The 24,094-nt window shown below is 45.7% G+C and overlaps 1 protein-coding gene and 1 pseudogene across 1 annotated transcript; both read left to right on the top strand.

The window, feature by feature from the left end:
• Positions 1-2,138: 2,138 nt before the first annotated feature.
• On the top strand, positions 2,139-7,926 carry LOC136483974 (CRM-domain containing factor CFM3, chloroplastic/mitochondrial-like). Its single transcript, XM_066481137.1, has 9 exons — positions 2,139-2,892; positions 3,966-4,449; positions 4,547-4,677; positions 5,168-5,515; positions 5,903-6,056; positions 6,618-6,910; positions 7,137-7,196; positions 7,303-7,392; positions 7,497-7,926. The coding sequence occupies exons 1-9, from the start codon at positions 2,152-2,154 to the stop codon at positions 7,884-7,886; spliced, it is 2,691 nt and encodes an 896-aa protein (XP_066337234.1). The 5' UTR covers positions 2,139-2,151; the 3' UTR covers positions 7,887-7,926.
• A 1,920-nt stretch (positions 7,927-9,846) lies between these two features.
• On the top strand, positions 9,847-13,634 carry LOC136480310 (ethylene-responsive transcription factor 15-like; annotated as a pseudogene).
• The last annotated feature ends 10,460 nt before the right edge of the window (positions 13,635-24,094 follow it).

Raw genomic sequence — 24,094 nt, 5'->3', positions numbered from 1 at the left:
GTGCAGCTTGTCATTCATTATGTACATTGTCATTGTATTTTAAAAATGTAATGAGCTCTGTCTGTTCTGATCTGATTTGGGGAGCACGTGTTGGTAATTTGATTTTTTTTGCGGAAAAATGCACTGTAGGGGCGGCTGGTACTGTAGCCGCCCCTACAAATCGATTTGTTGGGGCGGCTGGTGTTACTAGCCGCCTCTACAAATCGATTTGTAGGGGCGGCTGATAACACCAGCCGCCTCTATAAATTGATTTGTAGGGGCGGTCTGGGAACCACCCCTACAAATGCATGATTTGTAGAGACGGTATGGTAGGGGCGGCTGGCCGAACCGCCCCTACAAATGCACTGTAGCTGCACCTGGAAATCATATTTGACGTAGTGAGAGATCCGCTGTCGTTGTACTAGTATATCTCTGTCGCATTCGACGACGACTACGTACACTACATTACAAATACATCTCCTTCGTTTGTTAAAGCTTGCACATTTGGTCGGCTAGTATAGAGCTAGCATGCGTATTATACGAATGGCTTAAATTTTGGTCCTGCGTAGCTAGTTGTATGCGGCAACGTCTACATCAAAACTCGATAGATTACTTACTATTATTGATCGATCGGGGATCAGTTGAGTTCAGTACGACCGATCCTACGACAGGCTACTACAGCTATAATACCATCATCACTTGTCGATTGGGCGAGTATCATCCATGGTTAATTAAATTTATTATTTATTCGGTCAACACGTACGGGTAAGAAATACTCCAGTGAGATTTCCGTTGAGGAATCAAAACATGCATGCACATAGGAGTACTACTAACCAACTGATGATGGTGATCTGACCAGAATCAGCAGCCGAACCGACTGGCATGCAACGCTGGCGTGTCGTCGGTGCCGCCGCCGGCGCGCGCCAATATATATATTCTTTTTAGATAATGACGCTGCCGACCTGCCGTGCCGTGGCGTGCGCAGGCACGCACGATCAACGCATGCATGCGGTGCACGCGTACGTCGTTGCCTGCTTCTTCCCGTTCCCGGCCGGCCGGCCGGCGTCGCGCGCTGACGACCCTTGGAGAGCCAGCCCAGCCGTGAGCGCGCGTCGGCTCGCGGTTCGTCCGCGCGTACGTGGCCGCGTGCCACCCGTTGACGCCGTGCGTACCACGCGCGACGCATGCATTACGTCCGGCGATTTGCGCACGTTCGCTCGGTTTAGAAGTCGTATTTTTTCAGTCAACGGACAGTATTTTTCTCTCACAACAGCCAATAATATTTTCAGCCATGATTTATCCATCGATCGGTAGGTACGGGCGCTAGCTAGTTTGGAACCCCCCAATCATTGGGCCTCTTTCTGAAACTCGTGAAATATACGTGCATGTGTATCATGCGCTGGGCCCTGTTCTGAACATGAATGCGTGATAATAATATGTCTAGATACGTAATAAAATAGATGAATCAAAAAAAATTAAAGCGATTTATAATTTGGAATGGAGGGAGTAATAATCACATACAGATACAGCTAGACATTATAACACTTTCAAAATATTTGAGTCTACCCATGTGTTGTTTCGAAATGCTTTTAAATTTTGTTTCGCTGTACAACTTAACTTTGAGCATGTGCTTTGTTAAGAACTTCTGATTTGACCTAAACACGTATGCTGAGAAAATACATGAAAGAAATACTACTTTCTGAATAATGAATTTAGATATTTTCTCTGGATTTTTGGACTGCATTTTGAGGCTAAGCAGGTTAACCTAATACTCAAATATGGTATTACGTTAAGGATTTTAATTTCGATATATAACAAGAGGTATAATTGAGCACAATCTGGGCTTGTGGGTTTGGCCCTTGTTTTGTACGGGCCCATGGGGGAACCTGAGTACCTGGAATTGAAACTCACCAACGAATTTTGCAGGAGAAAAAAAAAAAACCAGCTTACATGTTCAGCAGTGTCGCGGAAGCAAAACGCTCAAATTCAAAATCAGATATTGACAGCAGTCCGATGCAAATCAAAATTTGATGGCCTCGAGCCCTCGACTGTCGACCATCTCAGCCGTCTATCCGCGGTCGGACGGCCCAAACGCGCATCAAAATCGAACGGACAAAAATATCCCCAATCCCATAAATCCCGTCCACCACCAACCGTCATCCACCACCATCCATGGCCGCGGCGGCCATGGCGTCCCCCGCCCCGGCGTGCCACCTCCGCCACCCGCCTCGCCTCCGCCTCCGCCTCCGCCTCCTCGTCCTCCCGCTCTCCACCTCCGCCCCCTACCCGTGGCTCTCCGCCTGGTCGCACCCGGGCCAGCGCAGCCGCCTCCGCGCGCCGCCGCCCTCCGCGCTGGACCTCCGCCCGGAGCCCTCCCCGTCGTCCGACTCCGACGACTCCGACGCCGTCGGCACCAGCCGCGCCTCCGGTCGCTCCACCATGGCCCTCATCCTCAGCCGCCTCCGCCGCGCCGGCTACGCCCCCGCCGAGGACCCCCGCGCCGCCTCGCCGCACCCGCACCACCCGCCAAGGGGGTCGGTCGAGGACGTGTTCCGCGCCGACGACGGCGTGCTCCCCAACGCTCGCGGCGGGTTCGACGCCGACGAGGAGGAGCGGGCGCTCGGGGATGCTCGCTTCCCGTGGGAGCGCCCCATGCCGCCGCCCGAGGCCGCGGCGCCGCGGGCCACGCAGTCGCCGACGTGGATGGCGGAGCTGACGCTCCCCGCTGCGGAGCTCAGGCGGCTGCGTCACGCTGCCATCAGGATCAAGTCGAGGACCAAGGTGGGCGGGGCCGGGGTCACGCGTGAGATCGTGGAGAAGATTAAGGAGAAATGGAAGACGGAGGAGGTGGTCAGGGTCAAGGTCTCTGGCACGCCGGCGCTCAATATGCGCCTCTTCCACGAGATACTGGAGGTTCATCCTGATTCTGCCACAATTGTACCATTTTATCAACCTAGCTTGTATTGGTTGATGTGTAGAAAACAACTTTGAGCTACAATATGCGTCTATACAGATAGATACTTCAAAATACGGAGTACACAGCAACTGGTTCTAATTGCATTGTTACCTAGGCAGTCTATAATTACTGTGGTGTGGTTTTAGCATTTCTTTGATAATATACACAAGAGGATTGTACACCTTTGCGCACTAAGAAGGAGAGGAGCATGTTAATGTGTCTTGAAACAAGTCCATTTATCTGTACAATTTGCAACAAATGTTAAGCAGTGAACTAGAACCATGAGCCTAATCTACCTATATAATTGTCTGAACTCCTCTATGCTATCTGTTACTTTATTAGCTGCGTCAGCCCAAGGCCCAAGCTGTTCCCTATTGAAATTTTGTGTCTGTCACTATGCAGTTGTGCCCAATTGTTCATTAGCTTTCATGAGCTAGGTTGTAGAAGTAGAACACCACATAGCTCGTAACTCAGTTACTCTCAGAAAGGGAAAGGATAACAATGAGTTGCATCTTGTCAGTGCATAGCTCGTAACTCAGTTACTCTCAGAAAGGGAAAGGATAACAATGAGTTGCATCTTGTCAGTGCTTGAAAACTCTATACGATTGATGTTTATGATGTTAATTATCATTATCAAGTTCTATCATTCCACTTATTTTGGTTCTTTTTCTCATTTAGAATTGACTTGAAAATGAGCGTTACATTCTGTTTCTGTTATCAAGTAGTTGAGAAAAGATACTAGCAAAATCGTATTAAGTGCAGATAATATCATGGAATATTTGGATACAACTACTACAGTATATTCAGTGTACAATTAGATCTTTGAAAAACACTGTGCTTTTCAAACCTTATGAAATGTTCGCAAAATATTCTATTGTGAATTGTGTTGTTCGCAAAATGATAATAATAAATGTCTAAGTTAATATAGTGGCTTTGATTGATTCTCAACTCATCTCTGTTCAGATATTTGAAGTGCTTGTCATCTGACATACTTTCTTCTTTTGTTGTGTGTTTTAATGGTGGTGATTAGAGAAAAACAGGAGGATTAGTAATATGGAGATCAGGGACTTCTGTTTCTCTGTATAGGGGAGTAGATTATGATGAACCAGAACCCATTAAGGGGTCAAAGAAGAATTCACAGTCTCTTTCTATGAAGTCCCAAATTAAAGGGTCTCCTAATCCTTCCTTGCTACCAACTGAAGAAGTGAACAGTGTACAAGATAGCAATGGACCTTTAGTTTCTAATGCTGGGAAAGAGGAAATAGTTGTGCAAGCACCAGAAATCAAGTATGAAGATGAAATTGACAAACTATTGGATGAACTTGGCCCAAGATACACTGACTGGCCTGGATCTGACCCGTTGCCAGTAGATGCAGATTTACTTCCTGCAACCGTGCCAGGTTACAAGCCCCCTTTCAGAGTTTTGCCATATGGTGTCCGGCCATCTCTTAGCCGAATGGACACTACCAATTTACGCCGTCTTGCCCGGGGACTGCCTCCTCACTTTGCTCTTGGTAACTTCTGTTATGCACTTATGCTGTAGTTAAACTACAAACTTGTCAATCCATTGTACTATCTTATATTAATTTCACCCTTACTAATGGATGTTAGGACGAAGCAGACAACTCCAAGGATTAGCTAATGCTATGGTAAAGTTGTGGGAGAAAAGTTCTATTGCTAAAGTTGCTTTGAAGAGAGGAGTACAGCTTACCACCAGCGAGAGCATGGCTGAAGATATTAAAGTAAGTACAGAAAGTCTCTTGTTAGATTTATACAATTTGGGTAGCATATGTAAATATTTATATCCTAGTTAGAAATTTTAATTTATCACTAGCATCAGCACATTACAGATTTGAAGTCCTTCTAGGTTTTCTTTTGCAACTGTCATATTCATCCATTTTGTGCAGCTTGAAGTTTGTATTTTAGTTCTTAGTCTTACTAAATGAGCAGTAATTCTATCTATGTACTCATTTGGGCTCTTGATCAATAAAAAATGTTGGCTGATTTTGCATGAAAAATTTATAGTTTCTATGAAAGATTAAATCGATGAGAGTTGTGGTCCTGTGGAACATAGATTATGAACCAAAATATAAATGTTTACATTTGGCTCCCTGTTATAGAGAACAATCTGCTACTGCTGTTTTTCTTTTCACTTATCCATTTTTAAGTTTTTGGGTAGGTCTTGTGGTGAACTAATGATTCATAGCTAATGTTTGTTTCAATCCACATCAGAAATTAACAGGTGGTGTAATGCTTTCAAGGAACAATGAATTTATAGTCTTCTACAGAGGGAAGGATTTCCTGTCCTCAGAACTTGCAGAGGTGCTGCTAGAGAGGGAAAGATTAGCAAAGTCACTTCAAGATGAAGAGGAAGCACGGCGAAAGGCAGCTTCTTATTTTTCTTCAAGTGCTGAGACATATGTACAGCCTACTGTAGCTGGTACTCTAGGAGAGACCCTGGAGGCTAACTCTAAATATGGAACTAAACTTGATGAGAATCATGCGGACGAAATGGCAAGAACTGTTGAAGCTGCAAGACATGCTGACCTTGTAAGAAAGCTAGAGTGGAAGCTCTCACTTGTAAGTGACCAAATTTGAATAGTCTAAGTTCACTTCGTTAGATTCTATCTTATCTTCTGGAAACATTTTTTATCTGTGCCTCATGATGTCCAAAACATGTCAACAACTTATATTTCCCAACAAAATATGGCAGAGTGCAGATGCATAATTTTAGACAAGTAGTTTCGGGCGTGTTCTTTTCACTTCTTGTTGGTGGCTCTTGTTGGGTTTTAAATCTAGGCTACCCCAACTGTCTTGGGACTAAAAGGCTTTGTTGTTGTTGTCATAAGTAATATAGGGTCATGTTGCATCTAAGCTTGTGTGGCTAAATTCTTGTACGCATTGTATCATTGGAAGATGCTAGTTATATGATTTGAATCCAACCAATTTCACTTTATTTATGTACAGGCACAGAAAAAGATGGAGAAAGCTGAAAGGGTACTAGGAAAGGTTGAGACAGCCCTGAGGCCAACTGAAGATTCCAGACCTGAAACAATAACGGATGAAGAGAGGTTCATGTTTCGGAAACTTGGTCTAAGGATGAAGGCATTTCTGCTCCTCGGTAATTCCTTTGTGTGTGTGTGTGTGTGTGTGTTTCTTTTGGTGTTGGATTTTTGCACAGTTACTGGGAAACAGTCACCTGAGGACACATATGTCCTGTTACATTTTTAGTCTGTTGCTGTCTCAGATTGCCTGTCTCTTCAACCCTTCATTTTTTTATTCTTAGTTGCTGATGAGCAAAGATACTGAGTCGCATAGATGTTGCACACATTGAGGTATGCACGTTCTATGAAGATGCAGGTCAAATATAAAACAGTTGTAGCACCTACTAAAATGCAGACTTCTGCATTCCTAAAATATCAGTTAGAAACGAATGGAGGGAGTAATCTATATTACCTTTCTCAGGGTCATTGGAATATTGGATTCTTCTGATTTTGTAGTGATTGATTGACAAACTATTTGCATTCCTTGCAATTCCTTTTTTTTTTGGAAGCATTACTGCACCTCTTTGTTTTAATAACCTGACCAATTATATACTGACATGAGATCTAGTGTCCTTAAATGATTCTTGTAACAGTTTCTTTCTTTCTTTCTGTTTTTCTTCATTTTTGACCACTTGCAGGCAGAAGAGGAGTTTTTGATGGCACAATTGAGAACATGCACTTGCACTGGAAGTACAGGGAGCTGGTGAAGATACTAGTGAAAGCGAAGTCTTTTGCAGAAGTGAAGAGGATAGCACTATCACTTGAAGCCGAGAGCGGGGGAATTCTAGTTTCAGTGGACAAAGTCTCCAAAGGCTACGCCATTGTTGTGTTCCGAGGGAAGAACTACCGGCGCCCTTCTACGCTCAGACCTAGAAATCTCTTGTCAAAGCGGAAGGCTTTGGCCAGATCCATTGAGCTTCAGAGACATCAGGTACTGTTTCGATTTTGCGGTGGTTTACTCAAAGTTCAGCGCACATATGTTGGGTGTTCCAAAACAAGGGAACAGATTATGCTTACAGCACGATATCCCATGTTCTGTTTTAATCATGGTCATTTATCTGGCATACATTTTTTTTCTCCTAATGACAAACCTTCGTTCGTCTTCATCCTTCTTTTTCCTTCACTTAAAATGTTCTCACAATTTAATTTTGTGACAGGCCCTGAGTCGGCACTTTGCAAAGCTAAACAGAAAGGTGGAGCAGCTTAAAGCGGAACTGGTGCGTGCAGTAGCCAACCAATTTTTTTCTTGAGTGAAATGTTATCATATCAATACAAAAATACTTATATGATGCCATTATTTGTATGTATATTGATTATTTTCAGGTCCAGATGGAAGACGTGAAGGACCAAGGAAACGAGGAGCTGTACGCCAAACTGGATGCCGCGTATTCGAGCGACGAGGAAGACATGGAGGTGAGCACGATGCCGCGTATCACGGCCACGCATGCTCGATTGAGCTCGTCTCGTGTCCGTACCCCGTTGAGATCCTGGTAAAGGTTCACGATTTCGCCGTGTAGGATGAGGACGACGAGGCCTACCTCAAGCGCTTCGACAATGAGGTCACCGGTGCCACCGCCGAGGATGGCAGCGAGTCCGTGGACGACGAGGCCGATTACCCTGACTCAGACGACGAAGCTGGTGATTACTACTCCGACGATGGCGAGGACGACGAGGTTTTCGGGTATGACGAAGACGATGAGGCGGCTGCCGGAGTCTCAGACGCTGACTTTCGCGCCGGCGAAGTAGGTTTCGGTTCTTCTGACAGTGGAGCCCACGGGTTAGAAGGTGCTGTTGGCTCGTGTGGGGAATGGGATGGCAAATGTAACGAGGCAAGTGACAGTGGGCAGCACTCGCACGCCGAGCAGCCACCTGAACTGGCGAGCTCTCGTACTGGCAGTGCTAGCTAGACGCTCTGTACAGCACAGCACGCAATTCAGAGTCCTAGCACACCGCTCGTTTGATGCATTGCCGTCAGCCGTCACGGGCTCGTCAGGCTTCACTGGCTGGCACTGGCAGGCACGTGCTGTACTGCTGTACGGCTCGAATCCGCGTGGAAGGTCCTGGTTGGCTTTGGCTATCGCTCCAGTGTTGGTGCCGCGCAGCGGATGGAGGCGTCACGGCCACGCGCCGCGCCAGCGCCAGCTCGCAGGCGGATGCTGCTGCCTGCTGTGCTGGAGCGCATCGCAGATTCGCAGAGCGCCTGACGCCCTCGTACTCCGGTCTCCGGCCCAACTTGTCAGGCCAGGACTAGGAGCACGGAACAACGGATCTTCCGGGTTCGCACATTGCTCAATTCTGGATGCATATGGCCCCGTTCGGCTGGCCATCGGTTTTTTTAGTTGGAACAGTATTTTTTTTCTCACGACATTTTAGGTGGAACAGTGCTTTTTTAAGAACAGTGCATTTTTCGTACTGGCCTGTGTGCAAGGTATCCGCCATTTTTCATACCAGCCTGCGTGCAAGGTATCCGCTCCTCGCAGCGGGAGCACGTTCGTCTTCGCTCGCACTGTCTCCGGGTTTATGGCCGGATTGAAGCGATTAAGTACTTGCACTGTTCAGCTCCTGGGCTACCGATCCGTGCCAACAGAGTCTAGAGTAAGGTTGTCAAAATCGCAATCATATAAGATTCATAAGCATATATAAAACATAAAAACGTAGTGTATATTTAATAGAATCGCAAAGGCTCAGACTTCATAGTAAAGATGGACGTAAAAATAGATTTGGCATGGAAGCATGTGTGGTATTGTGACGCCCCGGCCCTGGGAAAACGGCTAAGATCCACTCTACCGAGAAATGGATCATGCCTGCTAATTAACTTTTTTGCGCTTTCGTCCTCGCTTCGCGCAAAAAGTTCGAACTGAAGTTCTTTAACTTTCCCAGGCCGAGACTTTTAAGCTGGTTCGACCCCCCTCCCAGTTCCGATCCGGGACTAAACTCGCGAAGCTACAGTACCGCGCGTGCTACAGTACCGCGTTGCCTCTATCGCTACAGTGCTCGTCAATTTGGTCCAGCCCAGCAGCGGGGTCTCACATACACCCACCCTTAAGGACTCAACGTCCTCGTCAACGTCCTCGTCGAGGGTCGAACCAACCTATCCAAGTGTCAACTTGTCCGAGCTCCCGAGCCATATATCCGTGCAACTGCGAGACTCTCGGGGCCCACGTCCATATTCCCAGCTCCCCGACCCAAGTGCCATGCTAGCCATGCACAACCGAGCCATATGTCCGTGAAACTGCGAGAATAGGCTCTAATACCATTTTGTGACGCCCCGGCCCTGGGAAAACGGCTAAAATCCCCTCTACCGAGGAATGGATCATGCCTGCTAATTAACTTTCTTACGCTTTCGTCCTCGCTTCGCGCAAAAAATTCAAACCAAAGTTCTTTAACTTTCCCAGGCCGAGACTTTTAAGCTGGTTCAACCCCCCTCCCAGTTCCGATCCGGGACTAAACTCGCGAAGCTACAGTACCGCGCGTGCTACAGTACCGCGTTGCCTCTATCGCTACAGTGCTCGTCAATTTGGCCCAGCCCATCCGCCCGGCCCAGCAGCGGGGTCTCACAGGTATGCTGCCACGGAGAAGAGGAGCCAACCACAATGAAGCACATGCACGGGCGACGCTGGCCCAAAAAACTTTAAGTTTATACGTTTGATGTATTTTTTTATGTCAATTTATTAGTCATGGATTTTGGACTTGTTATAAATGTATAAACGTGCCATAAAATGATAATAAAGAAGCAAAAAAAAGTTGAGGGTATAATGGAGTTTGAAACCCACAAGAAGCCAACGCATCCTAAATATGGACTGTCTAATGGCTATGAGCGTTTTGACTTTCAGCTTTCCCCAATGTATGACCCTATTTGTTGGAGCCATGGAGGTTTGATTGGCTTCAACTTCTCTATGTATTGTAGCAATGAGTCATTTTTATTTTTTAAAATGAACTAGGACTGTTTTTTGGGGGTTTGTACTATATTTGACAAATTATTTCTGCACTTAGTTTGGTTTCTATCCTAATTCACTGAATTAAAGGTGAATACAAGTACAACCAAACAAAGTCTAAGGTTACTGCACTACAGTACATAATACACCTGACCTAAGGTTTAGCAAAGTTTTGCGTGGAATGTTTGGCATCAACCGACCGTGTCCTTATTTTGGACCCGCTTTTTAGGAATCAGGACACCTCGCTGGACACACACACGTGACTTTGCAGCCCGTTCGTTTCGGCTGAAACGATAGTGGATTATAAGTCAAAAGTACTGCTGACTGATTTGGTGTGAGAAAAAAATACTATTACAACTTATAATCCACGATTGTATAAGCTGAAACGATGATCAAGTCACAGTTACGAACCAAAGCGAAAGCATCACTGATCCTGTACTTTGTGATAGAAGAAACGCAGGATAATCCACTGTCCATATCCATAAGATGTGTACTTAATCAGCCGGTTGAAGGGCACATAATATACGTACGTACTTTACCTGACCCCGAATGCAATGCAAAGGACAAGACGAGCCATGAGCCTACCGATCGAATCCAAGCGAAGTTGGCATGCACGTGACCAACCTATACACCCTAAATTCCCAAAAAATGCTACAGTACTTATCACAGCGAATGTTTACGGCCCATGCATGGAGCATTAAATGTAGACGAAAAAAAAACTAATTGTACAGTTTGATAGGAAATTGCGAGACGAACGTTTTGAGTCTAATTAGTCCATGATTGAACACTAGTTACCAAATAAAAACAAAAGTGCTACAGTAGAGCCCGGTGAGTAGAACTGTAGAAACGCACATGGCTTGTTGGATCGAGGCGACACTGAGTTGAGTGCAGCTGTATTTGTATCATGTTTTCATGCATACGCGTTACACTCCATGTGGTCCTGTGGAGTCACGACGAAGGAAGGAGCTCTCAAACTAAAAAGATCCAAAAGTTCAATCACAAAAAAAATTCCATTTCAAATTTTTGTTCTCGAGAAGTCTTAAGCTAATTTGCCTTAAAGGTTTTTTTTAACAAAACCAGAGCTTTATTTATATATCTCTACTATAATGAACCAATCAAAATTATATATTAGGTCTTCCATGAAAACGTCACCCACTAAAAACCATCAATCATTCTACATCCAGAAAAATACACACAACAATTCGTCTCTTTTAAAACTAAAAGCTAATAAAACATCAAAACTCATACGACAAAGCGTGTGATGCTAGGCTTCTCACCCCGTGCCCATCATCCCACACACGCGGGCTTCAAACGCAGACACCGCGCAACGCATCCAGGGGGTGTTTAGTTCACCCCAAATTCCAAACTTTGACACTATACAAAAAGAAGATTCTCTATCACATCAAACTTGCGGTACATGCATGGAGTACTAAATGTTGATAAAATAAAAAACTAATTGCACAGTTTGGTTGTACTTTTCGAAACGAACGTTTTGAGCTTAATTAGTCAACGATCGGACAATTATTACCAAATAAAAACAAAATACTACTGTAGCTACAGTGTTGCAGCAGTAATTTTGTCGGCGCCGATTCTGGCAAAACGAGGGCCAGGGTTCGATTCCCTGTCCCGCGCCCCCCGCGTCCATTTTTTATTTTCTTCCGAAAAGATAACGCTCGGGCCGCCTCCTAGCTGCCGCCGGCTCCATCTCGCGCCCCTCCTTCCCCAGTGCGGCAACTCCTCCCTCCGCCTTCCCACAACCATGACTCCTCGGATTCGCAGATCCCAAACCCACGCGAGACCTCTCCTCACCCACGGCTCCGGTCGCGCCCGCCCTGGGGCGCCGCGGATGACGAGGCCTCTGTGCCGGCAGTTGCCGGCGTGAGGCAGGCGGCGCCTAGCAAGGGCGCGTTCATCAGGGTGCGGAGGCGGCCGTGGGGGAGGAGAGCGGCGGAACTTCGACAGCGCCGAGGCCGCCGTGATGGCCTATGACCAGGCGGCCGTGTCCGCCTAGGACTCCGCCGCCACGCTCAACTTCCCCGTGGAGTGCGCGCAGGAGTCACTCCGAGCGCTCGCGCTGGGCGGCGGCGGGGCGGCTGGTGCCTCCGCGGGAGGCTCGCCCGTGCTGGCGCTCAAGTCGCGACACTCCAAGAGGAAGCGGCGCAAGAAATCCGAGCTTCTGGCGGCGGCGGCGGCGGCGTCAGCGAACGACGCGGTGTCGGGCACGAGCAAGGTCAAGAATGCCGCCGCCGCCGCGGCAGCCGAGCAGCAGCGCTTCGTCGTGGAGCTGGAGGACCTCGGTGCTGAGTACCTGGAGGAGCTCCTCAGAATCTCCGAGAGCTAGCTATGTGATCACCGCGCGTCAGCAGAATTCAAAGGTAGCTTGGGCCATGGGGAATGAATCTTGAATGCAATGTCCAAATCCCCTTTAGTTGTTGTTATCAATGAGGGGCATCATATTTCATTCAGAAGTGTTGTGATTTAGTAGTGCTAGCTAGCATAACCAAATACCAAAACTTCCCTACAAAATACCCTTGCTTGCTTTCCACCGGCTGGGAAAAGAGAAAAGGTACACATGTTCAGTTTGAGCGCCTCTGAAATCCAATGTGCACTCAGAGTAAGCAGATCGAAGTTCCACACCTTTGCTATCGTATGCACAGATTGCTGAACAGTATCCGCTTACATACAAGTGACAAGTGATGAGCAATTAGATGTCTATCCTAATCCAATTTGATGTCAGGTCGCCCAATCAAGGATGGGATCTCTCGCTGATCCCTGCCATTCTGCTCCGTGTTCATGTTCAGGTGCGGCCCGTGCACTGATTTAATGATTATTATCAAGCTACACGTTCGATTTTTGCTGTTTATACACTGTGTTTCTGCACTATTGTCTTTGTTCAGTTGTGCTATTGGAGATGGTTCCAATTGTGTAGTAGTCTCGCGTATTGCATCATTGCATGAGAGGTTAATGGAATTTGGAATTGTTGGGGAATATAATGTAATATTGAGAGACCGGTGTGAGGTGGGATTTAGTGATCGAAGTAATGTTTTGGTTTCTCTGCAGATACTTCACTTCCTTGCAAAGTGAGTGCTTCCATGTATGTGTGCTTCTTCTCAGATGTGAACATGGTTATCTCGGTACCTATGGGGAGTGTGAAGACGTACTGTTTCAAACTCTGCGTTCTAAGGCTCCTCTCAAGGTTCCTTTTGCCAGATTGGTGGTTCAATTTAAATAAAGAAACTTTGAAAACAGTACGCTGATTCTGAATGCCATTTTACAACAGTAAATTAAAAGGTGAATAACACAAATTACTTTGAGGATTTTGTGGAGTACTCCCAATAAATTAACTGTAAGCAGGCTGAATGCTGAGGTGGAGGAGAGATGAGAGAGGAGAAACGACTCCAAGCTTACTATGTCTTATTAAGATGGTTTGTATCATAAAGATTGGGTATTTTCATCTTTTACCTTTGGTTTCAATACAGTGTCCTATTAATTCCTCCCGTCTTTAATTGATGCGCAGGTTGCAGCTTGGACTCTTCGAATTCCAATGGATCACGTTTGTACTGGGAAATATACTAATAGCTAGAACATTTGTTTGTGAATTTGTGTTTCTTTCATCAGTTGATTTATTTTAGTTTTGTGATTTATTTTCTAGACGCCACCATAGCGTTAGCACGGGCACCGTACTATGTCTTGCTATGCATGAGTGTTTTCCAGATTATATACATAGTCATATACAATTTCATAAAAATATTGTCATTTCATTGTTTTTATGTGCATCCTTTAAATGAAATCGTAGCATTAGCACGGGTACTATACTAGTCATGAGAAGGATTACATTCTGCCTCTATAATACCCCCTAATCCTGGTGGTGGTTCAAGCCACTCCACCAGATTATTTCGGGATACTAATTTAGCACATTAGTCTATTACATTCTCTACTCGAATAAACGAAACTAAACTCAGCAAAGCTCCGGCTAAGGTCCTGAATCTGCTGAAGAACGGGGCCGATTTCTGAATTCTGGCACAAACGTTTCTCCCACAGCCTCACCAGGACCTATGAATCGGTTTCCAGCTGTAGCCGCTGCATTCCATATTCTCGCGCAAGCAGCACTCCGTCGCGGCAGGCCAAAGCTGCCGTGGCCAGCACCTTCAGGCAATTGTCATACCATTTGGCCCGGCCTGCAAATGCAATGCATCTTCCATCGTGATCGCGTAGCACCACACCCTTCGATCTTCCGCACGGAAAAGAAGCATCGACATTGCATTTGATCCATCCCGGCTGAGGCCGCTGCCAATGCTGCCGAGCACGCTGCACCCCTTCTGACTTAGCCGGGTGTAGGAGCTGCCTAGGGCCGTTCGCTTGTCTTAAAATCCGGCTCGTTCGACTTCTTTTTTTAGCCGGAACAGTGTTTTTCTCTCACAACAATCTAGCCGGAACAATATTTTGGCTTATTTTTTTAGCCAAATTTAGCCCATGTCTGAGAGTGCAATTTTGGTAGCTTCACTCCGGTTAGCGCTCTGGTCATTTCCCAGAAACTTCTGGCAACCGTGCACTCCACAAGCACATGCCTGATGGACTCCTCATCTGCGCCACACACATCTCAGTTGGGCACCCGTTCAATGTGACGCTTGTATAAGACACCTTTTGCTGGCAAAAACTCATTCACGACGCGCCACCAAAAGACCCGGACCTTTGGTGGTACACACAGCTTCCAAATGCGTGTCCAGGTTCGGTCTTCTGAAGTCGACGCCAAATTTGTATCTCCCTGTTGCCATTGGTCATTATATAACTGTCTATAGGCTGATCGCACGGAATATATTCCATGTTTCTCCTGTTATATACTTTGGACCATCTAGGTGTAGATCAGAGGGTAATATCTTTACTAATTGAATCAAATAGACCTAGAGCTTGCTTCGGGGAAAGGAGACAGAGAGAGAGAGATGTAGGAGCATCTGACCGTCGGAGGGGTTGGAGGAGCTCCCTGCCATCACTGGTTCATCGGTGAAGCTCTGCGCACGGGCAGCGACGATTGGTGTAGCGGTGGAGACCGGCGGTGGTGGCAAAGGCAGTGGCGCTTCCCGCCGCTGGTAGTGCCTCCCTCACGATCGAACTAGGGTTAGACGGTGGGGTTGTGGCGGCGGCAGTGAACCTCGTATCAAGAGCCGTTTGCCCCACCTCCTCTTTATAGGCACTGTGCGATGGGGGCCCACTAGCCACTAGATGGCTGGACGTCTCTGATCAGGACGCGGTCAAGGGGTCCGTCTCGACCGTTGGGTCAAGACGGATGAGATCAATTCTAACATTCTCCCCCTTGATCTCAACTCATACTTTAACTTTAAACTTAGACTTTAATCCCTTTCACTTTTATTTGTTCCATCACAGATTAGTGCATAGAGCATGCTTCATCGTCACGGTCAATTGTCGATAGACTTAACAACTACAATACACATCTCTGTTCTGAAACAGATTCTTTAACTTTTGGGCCCTTTATTGTCCGGAAATCATAGGCTATACCATAAACCTATGTTGACTGTGTGTTCTCTAAACACACTGGGTGGTAAGCCTTTTGTACGCGGATCCGCAAGCACTTGCTTGTTACTTTAATACTTTTAGTATGATTCCGGACTTTCTCCTTCACAACATATAACTTTAACGTCAATGTGTTTGGCACCACACTTGACCTGTTGTTATAGGAGCGAACTAGTTAAATGGTTATTGTTGTTGTATACCATTATCAATTCCAGGTGTAAGTTCTTTTAACCATTTCGTCTGTCCTTAAGCCTCATAAAAAGCTATACTGTGGGTATGCATCTTTGATGACACCACAACTGTTTCTTTGGAGATTTTCCACAATAAAACTCCAACTACAAGTGTTAGCTACTATGTGGGTTTTACTAAACATCTCGCCAAAATTTAACATTTGTACCCACAACTATTTAAGAGTACTTATTCTTTCTTACTCACCATGAGGCCTATAAATCTTTGCACAATTTCAAAATATTCTCAACTCCATTCCAGTGATCTATATCTGGACTGGACTTCTGCCAAAACATCCTGGATACATGAACTATGTCAGGGTAAGTTCTTACTTATAAGCACTCATTAAGCTTCTAACAGTTGAAGCATATAGGACGTCCTTTCGATCTCACATTGGTTCTTGGAACATTGAAAGTTCCCAAAACTATTACCCTTGACTATAGGAACAGACGCAGGTTTATTCACATATATACTTTATTTCTTTAGAATCTTCTCTAAGTATACACTTGAGATAGTTCTAATACCCGTTTTCCTTTTGTCTCGGTAAGTTTCAATTTCTGAAACGAATGACGCTTTACCAAGATCATTCTCATTGAAACTTGAGGACAAGAACTGCTTCTTCTCCAACAGTAGATTAACACCACTACTAGCGAGCAAGGTGCTATCCACGTGCAGGATTAGGAAAATTGATTTCCCATGTTTAAACTTTGCATAAATACAATTATCCACTACATTATCTTTAAACCCAAACTTTCTTATTGTACTGTCAAACTTCAAGTACCAATGTCTTGAAGCTTGCTTTAATCCATAAATGGATTTCTTCAGGCAACATCCCTTGCGTTCTTTTTCTTCCACGACAAAACCTTTTAAGTTATGCCATGTAAACTTTTCCATAGAAATCCCCGTTAAGGAATGTGTCTTTACATCTTTCTGATGTAACTATAAATCGTAGTGTGCCATTAACGCCATTATGATTCTTAAAGAATCGTTGCATTCTCATTATAATCTATTCCTTCTCTTTGTGTAAATCATTTCACCACAAGTGGCGCTTTATAGCTTTTCATATTCCCTTTGGAGTCACATTTGTCTTGCATACCCATTACAGCCTACTGTTTTGGCTCCATTAGGAATTTCTTCTAAGTCCCAAATATCGTTGGTATTTATCGATTTTATTTCATCTTCCTTTGCTTCTTGCCATTTAGACGAGTGAACGCCTCTAATGGCTTTTTCAAATGAGGTGGAATTACCCTCTATTTGAATTTCTTTCTTAACATTGACTCCTTAGTCACTAGAAATATCTGATTTTCTTATTCTTTAAGACCTTTTGGGGCCTCGTGGCACTTCTTTCATATGGGGCTATTGTTACTCTTCATTGCCAAAGGGCAATTGTTCTATAGCCACCTGTATCACTAGATCCTTGTTTACTTATTCATCTTCTTTAAGAGCTAACATCAGGTGTTGTATATGTCATACAACATCAACATGTATTAAGCAATTTGTTGCTCTAAAACACTGTAGTGGATATGTAATCCCACTTCTATTCAAGCCTTAGGTATCTACATACCATGCTCCCCCAGATTACTCTAACTTCTGTAAAGATGGTGAATCTTCAAATTTCTTATTTTCGGTTTAATCTGCTAAAACCTCATATGGCACGTTTAGCACTGCCTTGATAACTCTGAACTCGTCCAGTATGAATACTAGCTGACTATGCTATCTTCCTATCGGAACTGTAAAAGGTCTAGGAATTTAGCTATTTCTTTACTTTAGGGGTATCGTTATTTTGACCATCTTACTCTCTCAACGATCACATTCATCTTTTATAGATCACTTTTACCTTCAATGCATAGTATGCATTGCATTATCTGAAGTATGGGGAAGTATCTTTCTTAATTGATCTCACATTTCTCCCACTCGAAATGTGGTATGAACTTTTCTACCACAATTTCGAAAAAATTCAGAACTCTTGTTAATGAGGAAACTTTGATTACTTACTTCATCCACATGATTACATCATGCAAACAAAATTCGTATGGGAGTACATTTTCCTCATTTCATTTCAAAACTCAACATAGTCTATTATTATCAATACTTCTGCAAGTCACGCTTGCATATCATTCTTATCTTTTGGTTCACATGCAACTTTCTTTTGTTCTTAAACTCATTGAGTACTTAATGACCATGACACAATCAGAATGTACGGTCAATTCTAGGATAGCATAAGAGCTACCCCAAACTTCTCTCCATGTGCGGAATACACTTAGAGCACATGAGTCATCATATCCTTCTCCCGCCATGCGGGATAAGTACTATGCCAAACTCTCCCGCCATGCAGGATTGGTTAACATATGTACTATGCCAAACTCTCCCGCCATGCAGGATTGGTTAACATATGTACTATGCCAACTTTACCCCACCATGCGGGTATTTTCCCTTGAACGGACATAATTGACAGGATTGGCTCGTGTTCAATCATCAAATTCAGAAATAAATCCGAATATTCTTTTAACACACATGTTTAATCCAATGTTAGTCAAATTAAACATGTATATGACTTTTACAACTCTCATAAGTGAAACTAAAAATAAATTCTTCTTCATAGAGAGTACATAAAAAGACATTGCTTAATGAAGACTCTCATTGATCTATCTCTTTTCTTGGATCAACATCCTAGAATTCTTTTCTTTTGAAGCCATTCTTTAAAGAGAACACCGTCCCTTAAGCAATGGCATTCTTTCATACATAACTTGTCCTTAGGCATTTCATCATCTGAGTCATAAGTACCCAGCTCATTTCTCTTACTGCCTTCAAGAATGAAAGCATGGAAGTCTTTTGTCTGAAAAAATATTTAACAATAATGCTCATTAAACTTTGAAATCTTATGTTCTATTCTATATCACCGTTGAACAGAAATAGAATAAAACATCATTCTTCTACATTAATTCCACATCACCGTTGGGCAGAAATAGAATTAACGTATAGAAATTCAATAATCTTGAAAACATAAAACTGCTTCTCAAAATTAAATTCTCCCGTTGGTTCAAATTTAATTAGAAGACAATCAACTTCATTGCAGCGGAAACTTGAAAATACATTTCTCTAGTTTAGGAGCATTCCTTGATGTTTATCTATTCTCTGAAAAATTGATCACTTTGATGCAAAATTTATCAGAGATTTAAACTTTAAACATAAAACTCATAGAATTATAATATTGTTATCATCAACGTTGGTAAGAAAATAACAATACCATAATTCAATTTTAACTACCAACCGACTATTCCTTCAATTAAAATTTTCCCGTTGATTCCAATTTTAACTGGAGGATTAACTTTTCATCATTTATTGAATAACTATAACTGCTTTTTAAATTAAATTCTCCCGTTGGTTCGAATTTAATAAGAAGACAATAAACTTTAACTTTGCAGAGGAAACATGTAAATCTTAAACTAGTGATTTTTTCCCACAGAAAAATTCTCTTTTCTAATTTTTTTCTTGAGTCATTAATCATTTTCCAGGCAATAACATTTTACTGCAAAAATAAAAAAAAGAAAAATGGACTCATTTGTTCACTGTCTGCTCGGCCCAGCAGCAAAACCGGTCCGGCCTTGTTCCCTCCCGCGCGCGCCCTGCCACCCAGGCCGCAACGTGGGTCTGGGCCGTCAAAGCGCCGCGGCTGCACGCCCCGCCTGGGCCTCATTTGGCCCAGTGACTCCTCGCCGTCGGATCAAATCTGACGGCCGTCCGGCCGTTTCGCCAGATCAAAACCCGCAGCGGCCGACCTCCCCTGGAACCCTAGCCTCATTTCTTTCTCCCTTCTATTCTCTCAGCCGTGCGAGCCCGACGAAGAGCAGGCGACGACGAGAGCGAGCAGGGCCTCGGCGCCGTCGTCGGCCCCCTCGCCAGCGTGCGCGCTCCCCAGCGGGTGAGCGCGCTGCCGTCGAGCGGCCTGGTCGCAGCGCCCTTTGGCCTGAGTCCGGCGAGAGGCTTCTCCCGGCGCTTGGCCTTCTTCTCCCCACGCGCCGGCGAGGCAACAGTGCTGCGCAGCGGCAAGGTAAGCCCACTGACTCTTCCTCATCCCCTTTTCCCTTTCTGTTTCTTTGGATCTTGTTTGCTCTTCTCGGTTTTGACCGATTGGGATGGGGATCGAGTTAGGGTTAGGGTTAGGGTTTTGGGTTAGAGATTCACCCTGTTCTTCTTCTTCCCCGAGTCTGTAGCGGGTTAGGGTTCGGATCTCATCGTTTTCTTGAATCCGAGCCCTCTGTTTCCATCTTCACCCAGTTAGGGTTAGGGTTAGTGAAAACCCTAGTCTGTATGCTCAGATCCGAAAAGATCTAATCCGTTCTTTTCTTTTCTGTTCTTTTGATTCTCTTCCCGCGCGTCAGCAAACCGGCGGCGGGTGCTCCATCCCGCGTGAGGCGGTAGTGACGGCGGTGGGGAAACCTTCCCCGGACCGTCCAATTTCTTTAGGGTTAGGGTTCTTTAGGAGGGTAATCCGAATCGAATTCGAATCCCCTTCTTTCTTTTTCTTTCTTCCACCCGATTAGGGTTTAGGGTTCGATGAACCCTCTGTATTTCTTTTCTTTCGATCCGAACCGGATCTAACTCATCTCCTTCTACACTGCTACCCCTGACAAAATCCACACACTAGATCGGCGGCTCTGATACCAATGTTATATACTTTGGACCATCTAGGTGTAGATCAGAGGGTGATATCTTTACTAATTGAATCAAATAGACCTAGAGCTTGCTTCGGGGAAAGGAGACAGAGAGAGAGAGATGTAGGAGCATCTGACCGTCGGAGGGGTTGGAGGAGCTCCCTGCCATCGTTGGTTCGTCGGTGAAGCTCTGCGCACGGGCAGCGACGGTTGGTGTAGTGGTGGAGACCGGCGGTGGTGGCAAAGGCAGTGGCGCTTCCCGCCGCTGGCAGTGCCTCCCTCACGATCGGACTAGGGTTAGACGGTGGGGTTGTGGCGGCGGCAGTGAACCTCGTATCAAGAGCTGTTTGCCCCACCTCCTCTTTATAGGCACTGTGCGACGGGGGCCCACTAGCCACTAGATGGCTGGACGTCCCCGATCAGGACGCGGTCAAGGGGTCCGTCTCGACCGTTGGGTCAAGACGGATGAGATCAATTCTAACATCTCCAGCTCCCAAGCCCATCTATCATCCCCAGTACCTCTGATCGGCATGCTTAGGATGGCGTTAGCATCAACTCCCACAAAGACTTGCTTGATCAAGGCTTCATTCCAACCCCCGCTTTCTGTGATCAGTTCTGACACCGAGGTGACCGACGGATTATCAGGCACTACCAGTGGCTTGCCATCAAAGTGGTTTGGTAGTGCCAAATGTTTGTCAGGTTTGCATCACCAATTCTCTTCACTAGGCCTTTCTCCAGCACCTCTCTCCCAGCTAAAATTGCACACCACGTCTGACTGGCGTGTTTCCTTCTGGATGCTGTTAGAAAATCCGCATCATGATAATATCTCCCTTTTAAAACCTTTGCACATAGCGAGTCCGGGTTGTCAATGAGTCTCCAGCCCTGTTTTCCTAGCATTGCCAAATTGAACAGCCGTAGATCCTTGAAACCCATTCCACCCGCTATCTTTGGTCGGGTGAGGTGCTCCCAACGTTGCAGTGCATGTGTCTATTATCTGCTGAACTCCCCCACCAATGCCTCCTTATCTATTTGCATCACCTCCTTCACCTCATCCTTGGCCTCATTCCGGCAATTGGAGCTGTAAAAGATGGCAGATTTATCTTTGTTTACCAACTGTCCAGAACCAGCACTATAGATTCTCAAAACTTCATGGAGTCGATCAGCCCCTCTTCGCGACGCTTCAGAAAAGACAATGCAGTCATCCGCGAACAGCAAGTGCGAAATCCAGGGGGCATGAATACCAACACGTACTCCCCTTGATAGATGCACTGGCCCAATCGACCTTAGGAGACAGGATAAACCTTCTGAACAAAGCAAAAATAAATAAGGCGAGATCGGGTCACCTTGTCGAATGCCCCTTGTTGGTTTAAAAGGGGTAGAAAGATGACCATTCACCCGCACTAAAATGAGACCGTGGTGACACATCTCATCACTGTTGTCACAAAATTCTCTGAGAAGCCAAGCTGAAGCATAATGCCTTGTAAATATGCCCATTCAACTCGGTTGTAAGACTTCGCCATATCAAGCTTGACAGCACAAGCTCCCATCTTCCCCTTTTTCCTCTTCAAATAGTGAACTCACTCGTAGGCAACAAGCACATTGTCCGTTATCAAGCGTCCCGGAACAAATGCGCTCTGCTCCGCTGAGATAATCTCATCCAGAAAAACCCGAAGCCTGTTAGCAAGAACCTTGGAACAAAGTTTACAAATGACATTGCAGAGTGAGATAGGCCTGAATTCCTTTAGTTCTTGTGGGTTCTTGATTTTTGGGATGAGTACGATTGTTGTCTGATTAACACCTTCAGGCATCTGTCCTCCATTGAGAAAATGCAGCACAACATTAGTAATACTGGACCCAATAGAAGCCCATTGAGTCTGAAAGAAATGGGCCATGAACACTTCCGGTCCTGGGGCTTTATTCGCCCCCATCATAGCCAGAGCCCTGTCCACCTCTTGGGCTGTATAAGGAGCATCCAGCACATCATTCATGGGCGCTGTTACTCTAACCGGAACGTGGTCTAAGATCTCCTGAACCGACAGCTCCGGTTGAGCAGAAAATAACTCCTTGTAAAAGTCATTCGCCAAATCCTCCAAATCCTTCTGGTTCATGATCAGAGCACCCTCCGCGGATTTCAGAGCCTTAATATGATTGCTCTTTGCCCTCTCTTTCGATCTTGCCTGAAAGAGTTTTGTGTTTCAATCACCATCCTTAAGCCACGAAATTCGCGATCTTTGCTTCTCCATGATTTCTTCTCTGCTAAGTAGTTCGGCAATGTGAGACATCAGCTGCTTCTCGCGTCGAGAAGGCCCCGTATACAGTGACCGACTGCCGCTCGATCTCCAGCCCCCGTCTCAGCTTTGCCAAGTCTTGCCGAACCGAACCAAACACTGTCCTCTCCCACTCCTGGAGCTGAAGTCTGAACTCTCCCGAGCGTGGATTGCAGCTGGTTCATATCTTGAATTACTGTTGCCGGCCCCCAGGAGTCCTCCACACGTTTCATATAGGAGGGATCCCGGCGCCACATATTTTCATATTTGAAACTCCTTCTTCCTCTGGATCGCCTGCCACTGTTCACACTCTATGATCAAGCAACAGTGATCTGACTCGGTCGTTTGCACGTGCCAGACCTTAATGTCTCGAAACATATCCAGTGAAAGCAGCATTCGCCAAAGCACGATCCAGCCACACTTGATGTTGTGATCGTTTTGCTGCCTATTGTCCCAAGGTACGTATAAGGTAACCCGATGAAACCAAGGTCCGTAAAACCACATGCGTTCACCGCGTTCCGAAACCCGTCCATTTGACGCTCAGGCCTTGTTACACCCCCAAACTGTTCCTGAACATCCAGAATCTCATTGAAATCCCCGGCACAAAGCCATGGGATAGTACTCTGGGTACTTAGGAAATGCATCAACTCCCAACTCCGGTGCCTCCTCTCCCTCCTGGCTTCACCGTAGAAACCTGTGAAGCGCCACAATTCCGCACCAGAGTTCTGATCGACAACAACCACATCTATATGAAGCTTATCATTGCTTTGCAGCTTCAAACATACCTCATTCGTCCAAAGGATAGCAAGTCCCCCTCCCCGTTCATAGCCGCCAACACCTAGCCCATTAGCAAGGCCAAGTTCTCTCCTCAATCCATCCACCGAGTCACCAAACACGCGTGTCTCAGAAAGAAACACCAAAGTGGGGCTATGTAGCTGTATGAAGCTACGAACTTCCTGAACTGCCTCGGGCCGCCCCAGGCCCCGGCAGTTTAGGCTCATGACTTTCATTGTGCCCGGCGGGGGCTGCTGTCCGCAGCCGCCGCCTATCCTGCATGTTATTGATTTGAAAAATGCCTCTGCTTCTTGGCCAAATCCTCTGAAGCACGCCCACCCGTTTCGTTCCCTTGCTTGGCCATCTGGTTAACACGGTCTGCAACCAGGCCAACAGGAACTAGTGCCATTGTATCGACACCCGGTAAGTTGAGGTCTGGCTGTTAGACCTAGGAACAGGATCTCTAGACATACAACTTAGCATATCTACTTGCTGTTGAATAGAATCATGAGCCCTAGAAACACCTACTAGTGCAGTAACCGTAGATAGAACGAGAGAGACAGAGAGGGGTGGAAGTAGAAGAACATGTCGAACCTGACACCGCAGAGGGTGATGGTCCAGAGGCCGCCATCTCGTTCGTCGGTGAAGTCTGTGTACAGGACAGCGACGTTCGGGGAAGAGGTCGATGAAGCCGTCGACATCGGTGGAGCGGGGCGGCGCGGCTGGT

This window comes from Miscanthus floridulus, chromosome 9, assembly GCF_019320115.1.
Source record: "Miscanthus floridulus cultivar M001 chromosome 9, ASM1932011v1, whole genome shotgun sequence".
In the NCBI taxonomy this organism is placed as follows: Eukaryota; Viridiplantae; Streptophyta; class Magnoliopsida; order Poales; family Poaceae; genus Miscanthus; species Miscanthus floridulus.
Note: the sequence above shows the minus strand (reverse complement) of the source record. Positions and strands in the feature narration are given on the sequence as shown.